Source organism: Pelecanus crispus, chromosome 3 (assembly GCF_030463565.1).
Source record: "Pelecanus crispus isolate bPelCri1 chromosome 3, bPelCri1.pri, whole genome shotgun sequence".
Taxonomy (NCBI): domain Eukaryota; kingdom Metazoa; phylum Chordata; class Aves; order Pelecaniformes; family Pelecanidae; genus Pelecanus; species Pelecanus crispus.
Genome location: NC_134645.1, coordinates 18,954,281 through 18,967,025, shown reverse-complemented (window position 1 = coordinate 18,967,025; position 12,745 = coordinate 18,954,281). Strand labels below are relative to the sequence as shown.

Genomic DNA, 12,745 nt, shown 5'->3' with positions numbered 1-12,745 from the left:
CCAGGCTAAAAGATGCCCTACTAGAAATTAAGTTCCTCTCAGCATCTTCAACTGTGATCTCCCCTGGAGTAAGTGACCCTGTGTGCATGTGTGCCCCTTTGGCCACTTGCTGTAGCATGGAGGTATGCAAATCTCCACTCCAACCCAGCCCTCACCTCATCGCTTGACTCCATGTGTGGAGTCAGACTGAACTGGGAAAATGTGTGGGCTTTCTGGGTAAGGATGGGTGAGGGAAAACAGGCACCTTTAATCGACTAGATCTGGTATTAAAATAAGTGTTTTCTGAGTTGCCAAGAGTTTCACACTCAAGGGAGGCTATACAAGATTCAGACTTGTATTTTAACTGTTTGGCAGCATCTCTTTAACTGGTAACATCTCCTCTTCTCAAATTTTGCCTGTAGCAGTCAATAAAACAAATTGAGGCTAATTGAATAGGAGCCATATGTGTGATAATTAATTGGGAGTGCATTCTGATTCAGTGCTCTGTAGCTCCCTGCCGAGTTAAAGATGCATTCACAACTTGAATTCACTGAATCATTCTAAGAGGACAGAATAAAGGCAGAAGGGAGGCATCAGGGAGGGAATGTGTGCTGAGGCCAGGCAGGAACACAAGCAGAGATCAAAACCACAAGCAGGATAAAGGGAAAGGGATGCAGTGAAAAATTTGAGAGGATAATGCAACAAACATTGATAAGCAGGAACTCAGACCTATAGAGGAAAAGAAATCATGAGTGTGGTAGAAGAGGACTTCTAAAGATACTTGGAAAGGAAGGCAGCAACAGGACATAAGAGAAAAATGAGAATGGACTCATAAATCAGAAATAGGAAGCATGTAATATTTTAAAGGTTTTGTGGATATACAGTGGCACTAAAATTTTATAAGCTGTTTGTCTAATGCTTAGCTTCCCAATTATGTAAATCTAATGAGATCAATTAAACTCATGAAATTTCTGTTGAGTATTGCAAACCTATTGAAATGGATTTACTGAATTTCCATAAGAGTAAGTGTTCTCAGCAAGCATTCATTCCATTCACTTGGATAATGTAGATCACCACCTGTTTTAGATTTAACTGAATCAAACATTTAAGTGCAAGCTGAGGTTTAGAGCACTAAACTCAAACCTTCCATCCAAGAAGGTGCTTACCCAAGCAACTTTCATCAAGATGTGAAGACAGGGGAAAAGCTGCGATCACAGAGGAGATGTTCAGCAAGTGTAACCATTCTAACTGAGGTGATACGTAAGTTGTGTACAGATAGCAGCAGGGAATAATTCATGCTACAGCTTGCTCAAGTCCTGGTTGTCTCCTGATGTACAAGGGTATGTACTGGATGCATATTTCCTGAGGGCTTATAAGAGCAAAATGTAAAATGTCTCTCGCTTCTTTCTGAGATAATGCAAAATGCAGAATTATGTCATCGTTGCCACTGAGAATTGTCTCTGAAGCTTTGTGCTAGTTGGGACTAGGTAAATACTGGAGGAATGCTAGCGGGATTTTTTGCTTTAATCCTTTGACTAGCAGTGTTTGCTCTCAAAATACCATCTAGTTCAACCATGTGTTGGAGATTTTTCAGTCTGAAGAGTACTGTAGAGACTACCATAATGACTGCTGTAAAATGATTAACACTCTCCACAGTCCTGGCAGTGAAAAAAACAGAGGTATTAAAAGTTATCCCTGATTTAGATTGGATTTTGTACAACTGCACAGAGGCAGGCAGATTTTTCTTGTTCTTCAGTGTAGTATCACTAATGCTGCACTCACAGGTTTACAGCACTAGAATGGCTTGGTTAGCTTCTGTTTTGCCTCCATCTTTTGGTGAGAAATATCTATATGGAAAAACCAATAGTGAACTAAACTAGTATTTCTGATGTAGGCTTTCTTTGTAAGACATAATTCACCAGTCTTTGTCTTATTCTTGTATTTCCTCATACTTTCTTGCCATCTCTACCTCCTAATTTGTTTTTTTTTGAGCAGTCGCCTTGAGTCTAAAAGTGACAATTAAAATATCTTAAGTATATGTTATTTTAATATTGCACACTGAAAAAGCATAAGAGCACTTTGTTATCAGTAATAAAGAGTATTAACAATGAGTTCTGAAATGCCTTGCTGCCCTTTCCTCCTTCTATGATGTTTAAACAATGTGCATCTCTCCGTGGAGTAAAGGAAGTAAACATCTTGGCCTTGTTTGCTGAAGCAGCTCCCAACATTTTGGTAATTTTTTTTGCTGTCTGATCTCACTCTCTTTTCTGGTGAAAACTTCACCAGGACATTTCTCACCAACTCCTTCCTACTCTCCAGGTCCTTACAGTTTCTCAGGCTTTTGCCACTTCACTCATGGGTCCATCAGTCAGTGCAGAGCCCCAGTGAATTAGTCATAGAATCACAGAATGCTTTGGGTTGGAAGGGACCTTTAGAGGTCATCTAGCCCAACCCCCCTGCAGTGAGCAGGGACAGCTTTAACCACATCAGGTTGCTTAGAGCCCCATCCAACCTGACCTTGAATGTTGCCAGGGATGGGGCCTCTACCACCTCTCTGGGCAACCTGTTCCAGTGCTTCACCACCCTCATTGTAAAAAATTCCTTTTTTCTATCTAGTCTAAATCTATTCTTCTTTAGTTTAAATCCATTATTCCTAGTCCTGCAGAGCTCTTTACACAGAGCTGGGCACAGCATAGTATCCATCCTATAATGTTTTTGTGGGCTCACGATGGGAAAACCAGAAAAATAACAACTCACCTGCAGTATTACAGATGCATGTTTTTGTGCGTAATTAACACATTTGCTTTTCAACTGAAAGTACGTCCATGAATTGCAAACAGCGAGGTATAGCTGTGATGCTGGGTCCTGTGCTAAGCCCCATCCTTACAGGAATGTCAGCATCCCAGCCCTTTTTCACTGACACAAGAGTGAGCACAAACACCTCTGTGCAGTTGGCATAATCCTTCCACTTATAAAGTTCCTTGTGTTGCTTAGTATAAAATATCTGAAGATAGCGACTAAATGCCTTTTAAAAGAAAAAGCATACTTGGACAAGGGGAAAGAAATTAAGTAGCAAGTTAGACAAATAAGACAAAAGCGGGGATATTGATGACACTTTAGTAAAGCATTAGTGAGTATTTTAAAGTACACACATGCTTAAATGACCTGGCTTACAAATAAGAGGTGAATTCCCCAGCTAAACCTTTGAATGTCAGAGCACGTAGGTGGGCTGTTTAATCCATGTTTGGGCACTCAGCTTTTGATCTCAAATTCACACCTCATTTGTATCACTATTGGTGCAGGAGCACAGAAACCTCATCTTCAGGAAAGGCTTCAGAATATGCGAAATAAACGTGCTCAGTAGTATCTCAGCAAATGACCGCAACATTTGAACCATTCTGATTTGAACACTGACTTAAACGAACAAACAAAAACCCCAAACCAAACAAACCACAAAAAACCTAAAAACCAAACCTGAGAAGCTCTCAGAACGAATTATAAAAACCTTTTTAAGAAAGTACAGAAACCCTTAGAACAGGAAACATTACTGATAATAAGGTCTTCCTATGCTTTAAAAGGATCCTTCAACAGCGCTGTCTTTAACAACTGTAACTTTTTATACCTTAGCCCTCCCCCAGTTTCCTAGCGGGCAATCAAAGCCACTTTTTATTATTGTTAGATGAAACACTGGAGCAGTCGGGGAAGGAGGGGAGGAAAAAAACATGAAAAATAAAAATCAGAGTGAGTGATCAGGAAGGAGAAGTTGTCTTCATTTTTAAGAGATCTTTCTTTATTAATGTGAGTTAAACCTAAGGCATGTCTTCCATGCAGCTGCCCAGAAAACCTGGGCATGGTTATGCGCGAAGGGGCTGTCAGCCTTTGCTGTTACAATCGCATTGAAATCATTCTGCATTTTAGATGGAAATTGATTTAAAACTACTTGGGCATCCTCACACTTCCAATTAGTACCATCATTTTTGCCTCTGGTGTCCTTCAAATATTCATGGATGCCTGCTTGTTCTGCCACCTCCTCATTCTCCCTCCTGCCTCACTGTCACTACTACTACTGTGTTTTTAAAGCTAAGCCTTCCGTTTATAGTGCCAGCAGCGTAAGATATTCACACAGAAATGCTGAGGATTTTTTTTTCCAGACTCCCATGAATAATCATAGGCCTGCAGTATAGTAAAGTTTCTGTTAGAGTTGCCTGTTAGATGTCATGGAAAGATGGATTAAAATTCATTGGACACAGACAAAGAAAAACTTTGGATCTGCCCTAGAAAGGCATCTCTTGCGTCCCCCAGAGGGGAGCTGCTTTTCTATGTTCTGTTCTCTTTCAAAGTAGAGATCCCCTCCTTCACAGCAGGAATCCTGGAAATCTTGACTTTGTGTTTTGGGGCAAAACCCAGCAACAGCAAGGCAGATAGAACAGCTGCAATTTTATTTTCATCTTCTGGAAATAAGGACAGTAGTGATCTTTTTGTTTTGGTTTGTTTTCCCCTCCTCAACTTGTCTGATTCTTACTATCCTCTTTATGTTCCCCAGGCTGCCTGAATCCCCCTCAGTCTTTTTTCTATCATTCTAAGGAAACCAGGAGAGTAAAGTGGGAGAAGAAAGTCTTTCCAGGTTGAAAAATTAGGCAGTATTTTTGGACAAGGGAAGTATAGGAAGTGAATTCATCCCTTTGCAAAGGGAAGCGATAGTTATAATGGCATGAACTGTGCTATGCGAACTGGTGGATTATCTCAGTGCCCACGTAAATGCTGGATTAAAAGAGCATGAGATAGATATTTCAGGAGCTAAGCAGGATGTTTACTTTAAAAATGCTGAAGACTTAGCCGAAGACGTTCAAACACAATCACTTGCTCTTTAGGGCAAGCACAGAAGGACCTGCACTCGGTTTGCATAGAACAATGTAATTCAGGAAGAAATCCAATTACTGAGCTAATTATCACCTTAGACGAGTGGTAACAACCAAATTTAAAGCAAGAGGCCACTGGAGGAAAGCCAAAATCACCCGCTAGTCCCAAAAGTTCACTTTGAGAGGTCCTAGTTGACAGCGAAAAGCCCAGGACTACAGGCGTCGCTGGTTTGATTGTTAGGTGCAGTGTATTAGAGTTCAACACTATGCAAATTCCTGTTGACTTCAAGAAGGTGCAAACGTAGCTTTGGTTACTAATAATTGTGGAAGATTTTTAAAGTCCAAAATGGATTACCTGACTGAATTTATTCAACTAAACTGGATTTCATGACAGAAGTTTGCTTTGCAAAATGTCTATATTATGCTTGGTTTTAAAAAAAAAAATTAAAATTATGCTTCAAAATTTCTGCATAAAGATTTGAGGTTTTTTGCTAGTGTCTGAAAAGGTAAATCCTGTCTTGTCTTATGTCCTGAGGCCCATGTTTAAGCTTCATAAGCAATCGTTACTGTGCTTGGAATGGAGTATAAAGCCTTAACAGAGCCTGGTGGTGTTTTGTTTGTGAGAGCTGTTCTGTTTCCTTCCCTTCTTCCTATCAGGCTGCATTATCCATCTTGGAGTGTCCTGAAGCACTCCTGATTTTCCCTGATTGTTTCATGCATCTTTCTCTCTACAAAAAAAGGGGGGTTGAGGGGGGAGAAATCGAGCCAGAGCTGCACACTGGGCAAAAGGATTCCTACTTATTATAGATTAGAATTTTCTAAAGTGTTGCTTGATTTGTATGGGTCTCAATATGCCTCAAGAACAGAAATGCTTTATACATTGGTAAAAAATTGGGGTAAAGAATAGTATTGACTTGTACCTCATACTGCCACACTGATTTCAGAGGGACTGAAAGTTAATAAGGAGTCTCATAATCTTAAAACATGCATTTGGAAATCAGCACCATTTCTCTGCTGAGAATAGAAAAGTGATTGAATTCCATAACCTTATCTTTACGCTTACTCTTGCATATGTTGCAACTGCAGGTGGATGTATATCAGGGTAAAAGAATTCTGACAACCTTTTTGAAGCAAAATAATTATTTATATTCTGAACTGCTTAGAAGGCCCTCCCCCCACCCCACCCCTGCCATTTTGTGTTGCATAGGAAATGAAAATTGCAGTTACAAGAAGCTGAGCCAACCAGAGGCAGGAACATAAATAATACATCAAATAAAATGTTAATCTATGTAGATAATGTACTAATATTAATTACAAATAATTCTAATTAAGACTCATATTCACTCCAACTATATTTCTTGCAAAGTAAAGAACATGCCTTTTTAAAGCAAAAATCAGTTGCTGGTAGGAAGTAGACATAAAGCAATTCTGTTCCTCTTCTGTCTACTACATGGAAGCCTGTGTGCAATTTTTCTGTTGGTTGGTTTTCCACAGCTTTTTGGGGGGAGACTGTAGATGGTGGCTGAAAAGGCTTTCTAGCATTGGGGACATCAATGACATCCTTCTCCCAGTTGGCTTCAGCATGAGCTTATAGCTTCAGCTCAGAAACTTCCAACTTTTTAAATAACTTGTATATTGACACACAAAATCCTGGGAGCCAATACTGCAATGAGGACATACATACTCCCAGAGAGTCTCTGCCGTGCTTCAAAGACAACATTACCCTGAATTTACACCATCCTTTTCCAGTGTTATTTAAACTGTTTGAAAGCCTTCCATATAACTTATGCCCTCTTTGCTGCAGTCTTCCTTGGGGCATGTCTAAGTTCTCATAGTCAGTAGCTAAATTCGGGCTAAGTTGACTGGCCAACCGTCAGCCCATTCAGAATCTCCACTCTGCTCTGTGCTCCACCCTAATGAGCCAGACCACAGCCAGTCCCACCTGCCCATGCTGCCCTCATCGCAGTTTGACAAAGGACACGATGAGGACCATGCCTGGGTACCTGCCTCTGTTCCCGTGCCAGGAGAGGTGGTGCGTTGGCACTTCTCCCCTGTGTTGGCAGGCTGTTGAACAGATGAGACCCTCACCACTGTCCCATGTAACCTTATGCTGACTGCTGTTTTGGGGCAAGTCTTTACCCATTTTCTGCTTTAACCCCATTTTCCAAGGAATGATAATATTTACATATCTGATTGATACACCTTCTGCTAAGGCTAGTGACTGAGGGCAAAACCCTTTCTGAGGGTCCAGGGTTCAAGTCCCTGTTCGGGTGCCAAAAAGGACTGTTGTGGTTTAGCCCCAGCCAGCAACCAAGCACCGCGCAGCCGCTCGCTCACTCCCCCTACCCCAACGGGATGGGGGAGAGAATCAGAGGAGTAAGAGTGAGAAACAATCCTGCGTTGAGATAAGAACAGTTTAACAATTGAAATAAAGTAAAATAGTAGTAGTAATAATAACAATATAATAATAATGGTAATAATAATATACAAAGCAAGTGATGCACAATGCAATTGCTCACCACCCGCCGACCGATACCCAGACAGTTCCCGAGCAGCGATCGCTGCTCCCTGGCCAACCCCCCCTCCCCCCCCAGTTTCTATACTGAGCATGACGTCATATGGTATGGAATAGCCCTTTGGTCAGTTTGGGTCAACTATTCTGGCTGTGCCCCCTCCCAGTTTCTTGTGCACCTGGCAGAGCATGGGAAGCTGAAAAGTCCTTGACTAGCATAAGCAGTACTTAGCAACAACTAAAAACATCAGCGTGTTATCAACATTCTTCTCCTACTAAATCCAAAACACAGCACTATGCCTGCTACTAGGAAGAAAATTAACTCTATCCCAGCCAAAACCAGGACAGTTCTTAATGAAGTGTCCTGAAATCCTAAAGCACCACTGCCAGAGCAGTATTTCAGGGAAATTTACATTTACTATAGCATTTCTGTTAGCCAGGCTTTCACTTGTACCCTGAAGGCTTTGGGAGATGGATGCTTGGGAGATGCTTTGGACTTCTGGTATTCAATATCCCTAGTCACCACAACCACCAGTCCCTTCTGTTATGACACATGCTTGCCTAAAGTGATTTACTTGTTCCTTATTTTGAGACTTTGTTAGTGTCTTTTGTTACAGGTAGGAATAAAAGCTCAATCCAATCTACCTTTTAGTTGCTTTGTGTTTTGTGACCATTTTTCCTGTGGTATTTGTATTCCATTGCTACAGTGAAAATACTGAGTAGGGAATGTGTCTTTCATAAGGGAGACAGGGTTACTGTCTGTATGGACTAAGACCCTGTAATTTACTCTTTTTCAAGCAATAAGAATGACCAGGGACTATCTCATTGTTGCCTGGCTAAGTATGAAGCTAAGTAAAGTGGTTTTTTTGTTGTTGTTTTTCCATAGATGTTATACACCCACAGAAATATTTTCACACAAAGAAAACCCCTTGGAGTCCAGCTGTTTCCCTTAAGGCTTAGAAGGGAAGAAAGACTGATTTAGTATTCTTTCTATTCACTGTTTTGGTGGCACCTGGCTGATGTGCTTGCTTCTGGAGCCAGTTCAATTATTTAAGTACATAGTGTTGTGTATTATCACAGATGCCAAATTGTGAATGGACTCTGCCCCACAAGAAAGAAAGTGGGGAAGAAAGAGTTTGAGGAAAAGGAGGAGGCAGCACAGACACTTTTGTTTTGTGTACTGATAAGCTACTCTATCAATAGCAATACTGAACTGAAATAGCTATATATGCCTACTGGGAGTAAACGGATGAATGGATTAGAGTGTGAACTGCGTAATGATATAAACACAGAATGAGAAGATACCTTAAAAAGAAAATAAAAATGTGGTTTGGTGAGAATCTTATTCAAACAAAAAAAAGGAATTGGCTGTACAACATGTCTTTATTTCCAGCACGAAAAGGTCGGACCATTCCAACACCAGACTGGCAATTCAGATCGAAAAGGATGCAGGTATGGCCTCAGAGTTTGGGTGTTTTGGTTGATTTGCAAAATGTGATGTATTTACACCATCAAGGCTTTGCCTGGGAAGCTGAAGAGATGCAAAGGGTTTAAATGTTGTGTGAACAAACTAGAGCATTTTAAATGTAGCAGAGCACCGGTTTAAGTCATGCGACTTGTTAAGTAAATTTGCTCTTCAGTTATGTGTAGCTGATCAGATTGCTGCTGGGCTGCAAATTGCTTGGTTAATCATAACATTGCTGTTTGTGTGGCATACGCAGCAGACACCCTAGCTAGATTCGAAGGTCAGCTGTGGGCAGGGAAAGGTTTTGGAAAAATGCAGCAGGTTAACAGTGCCCCTACAGCTGAGCAGTTTGGGCTGACAGGTATCTCCTCTTCCCTGGAGAGAAACCTTTTCAGAGAGGGGGGGAAAGGGAAATTGGGAAATTTGCAGGAGCGGGTAAAAGACAGAAGTAAGAAAGATGGTGGGCTTCTCCTCTGGGTATTGGTGCACTAAATGAGCTCCGATCCGTGGCAATGTAAAGCGTCTTCCTGGGCTGCATCGAGTGGTTCCTGTGAGACTGAGAAGCGAGAGCATTTTTTGGCAAGTCAGTGGATGTGGAGAGTGTGTGGCACCTCAGCTGACGCTCTTCAGCACCTTGCAGGACAGAGCCCTTTCCAGGGGAAACCAATACCAGTGTTTCATGCCAAATCCCAGTCCCAGTGAGAGAGGCCAGGGTCTCATACATGGGTTTCTTCCACTCTAGTGTTCTGTGGCTGATTTTATTTTGCCACTGAGGTGTCAGGGGCTTGCATTGTGGAGGTGTAAGTTTACATTGTAATTATTGCTGTTATATTTTTATCCCTCCCTTTTTATTCTTACCCATTACATCAGTAGCATGAACAAATACACATCTTCAAGCAGAAATGGGTGTAATCCAGGGTATCCAAGAAGGCAAGAGAGTTATTAGCAGTTTGAGGCATATATAGCGTTCTTTCATTATTTATCATTTCAAGGCAGGGAGTTAAGACATTTCCTAAGGCCATTCTGTCATCTGATAGCAATAACCTTTAGTGTTATTATATATGCTAATAAATTAATTACGTTTTAAACCCTATAGTTCAAGCAAAACGTTCCTTTTGTGTGTGTGCTTAAAAGATTCGTTTTATGACTTGTTTAGATTTTCACCAAATATATTCCAGAAGGTGTATAGCTGAGTATGTTTCTATGTGCATGCACACCTGCATATACATACATACTAGGGCTAGATGCATAATGGCTATGATGATGAAAATCAGTGTAGTAACACGCCGACTTCTCTTCTTGTACTGAGGAGCAATTTGCAGGGGAAGAGATAGGCTGTTATCCTCTGTTTTTTTTCTCTATGTTAGATCTGCTCCTAAATATGCACATACATAAATATGCATGTGTACCTGTACATATGTATCCATATACACAATTACACCTACAAGATGTTGGTTTGTACATGTACATCTATTCATGCACCAGCATTTTAGAAGTATTGAAGGTGAGACAGTGAAGCGTTATAGAAAAGAAAAGCAGTTCTTATGTCAAGCATATATTATGTAAAAGAGTGCAAGCACAAGAAAACACCATGCTGGATTATGTGGCACTGTGTTAGCATCTGTGAAAGGTTCATTCGCTTGCACGGATCACCATCATAAAGTGCTACTTTTAATCCAGTTAAATGCCATAGACCTTTGTGAGATGACACTTTTAGACTGTGATGGGGTGTTTTTCACCTGGACAATTGGTCCAAACAATGTGTAATTTGACAGCTACTATTTTTAAAGACGTGGTAGCAATCTAGTGGTGAATGAACCTTGTTTCATTCTTTCTCGATATACTAAGTGAACTCTGTTAAAATATGTATCCTCATCTTAAGTACCAACAGATACTTCATGGACAAAGCCTTGAAAAAATTCTGGAGGACTAAAAGAAAAAAATCCCAACAAAATTACTGGAAGCTGTGTGACTGAATTCTTCAAAAATCTCAGAAATATTATTCAGATTTAAGCTTATATACTGAAATAATCATGATTTCTAGTTTCTTAAAATTAAGAACAATATGTAGACATTAACTTATCATTGCAGAGACTCGGTGGAGCCAAAAAAGTCTTGCTGTTGTAAAACATGGAGGTGATTTGATTCAGTCTGAACTATGTGTTATCACTAATTTGATATTCTATTTACAATGTTGTTCATATTAAACAAAAGTTTCAGGCCTGATTCTCTGAAAGGCTAAAATTCACCTAGGAAATTTGGTTGTATAAAGTATCAGAAAGATATCATACAGCTAGAGGAAGAAGCTTTATGCAGGAATAAAAAAGAACATGGGATTTTATGCAGAATGGCTTAGTGTATTATAAATTTTATTCTTTACAAATGTGTGCTGCTCTGGTTGTAGGAAATGATGACAATAATCTCAACTCCATTTTTTATGAGCATTTGACAAGATCTCTGCAGGAGTCTCTTTGTGGAGATTTGATTCTGGGCCGCTGGGGAAACTACAACACAGGAGACTGTTTTATTCTGGCATCGGATTATTTAAATGCCTTTGTGCACTTGATCGAAATTGGAAATGGCCTTGTCACCTTTCAGCTCAGAGGGCTGGAATTTCGAGGTAAGGATCCCTGATGATTTAAATAACAACAAAAACGGCAACAAACCCTGTCTGGCTTTTTTATCTATCACAACTCCATAGTAGGACATAGAGTTTAAGGACCTTTCTCTCACTCTCTTTTTTTACAGATATTTGTCTATCTGTCTAAAAACTCTGTACTTCTTTGTATCATTATTTGAATGACAATGTTTTGAAACCTAGATGTTAAGAAATTTGGAGTCATGTTCTGCAGTATCATAAGACTTTCAGAATGAAGGCATGTTGAGTTACTTGCTTGGTTCACAGATCTTTTAGGTTATGCTTAGTTAAGTTTTCAGATTGTTTCTTTCCCCCCATAACTGTGAAAACCAAAGTTGTTCTTAAAATTGTTCAACCTCCCCAAATTTGTCTTTGAAAAATATCATAAGACTCCTCCGACAGAAAATATCCGGTGTCAGATCATGCAAGATGCCAGTGCTGAGATGGTCTCTGTCACAGTAGAGCAGGAGAGGAGAAGCAAGTTGATCAGGGCTTCATATTTCTCTTATTTAGGAAGTGTTGTCTTCAGTTGAAGAAGAAACCTCACTTTCTTCCTGTTCAGTATATTCTTCTGTCAGGACACTCCTCTTTAACAAATGGCAATTGCATCCCCTTCCTCGCTGGTGTGTCTTTTGTGAGGCCATTTGCTTGTAGTGTCACACTCCTGTCCTTTTGTCTGTTGTTGTCCCTAAAGTAGGAAGAAAAATGAAAGTAAAACCACAAAACTTTTAAACAGCTTTTAAATTTTGCTCATGCTACACATCTTGGCTGCCTGGGTTTGTTACCTTTCAAAGATACCACTTTGCAGTTGCAGGTGATGGGAGTTTTGAAATCCCAGAGTAAACAGCTCCCCAGGCCCAAGGGCTGAGCATCTAATGGGCAACACGTAGAGGAGTGTATAATCAAGGTGACTTTTCAACAAGGTTGAGTATGAGAAAAGAAGAGAGAGACTGGCTCTTTGAATGCACTTAGGTGTGGGAGGATTAGACTAGGAAATAACATGCGTGGGCTCAAGTCTTGACTCTCTGACAGAATCCCTGTAGGATGTTGAACAGGTTGTGGTAAATGCTTGATGTTCACTTTCCTTCCTGTGTTGAGGGGACAAAGATAACACTCCTGCATCTTAAGAAAAGTTATGTAGAAAACAGTAAATACCTGAAACAGCTCAGAATTATAGTACCTGTACCATTCAGTATAAAGGCAAATCGTAAGAAAAAGCAACTGGAAAGGAAGAGAAAGAATTTGTTTATCAGCCTTACAATTTCTTGTTGTTCATGATGATGATGATGATG

The 12,745-nt window shown here is 40.3% G+C and overlaps 1 protein-coding gene across 1 annotated transcript in view; it reads left to right on the top strand.

Moving 5' to 3' along the window:
* The window catches only part of PCNX2 (pecanex 2), a 164,026-nt gene that overhangs the window by 115,116 nt on the left and 36,165 nt on the right, over window positions 1–12,745 (top strand). Inside the window, exons 24-25 of the mRNA XM_075707554.1 lie at window positions 8,744–8,802; window positions 11,220–11,435. Coding sequence (XP_075563669.1) covers window positions 8,744–8,802; window positions 11,220–11,435 — 275 coding nt within the window. The remainder of the gene's footprint in view (window positions 1–8,743; window positions 8,803–11,219; window positions 11,436–12,745) is intronic.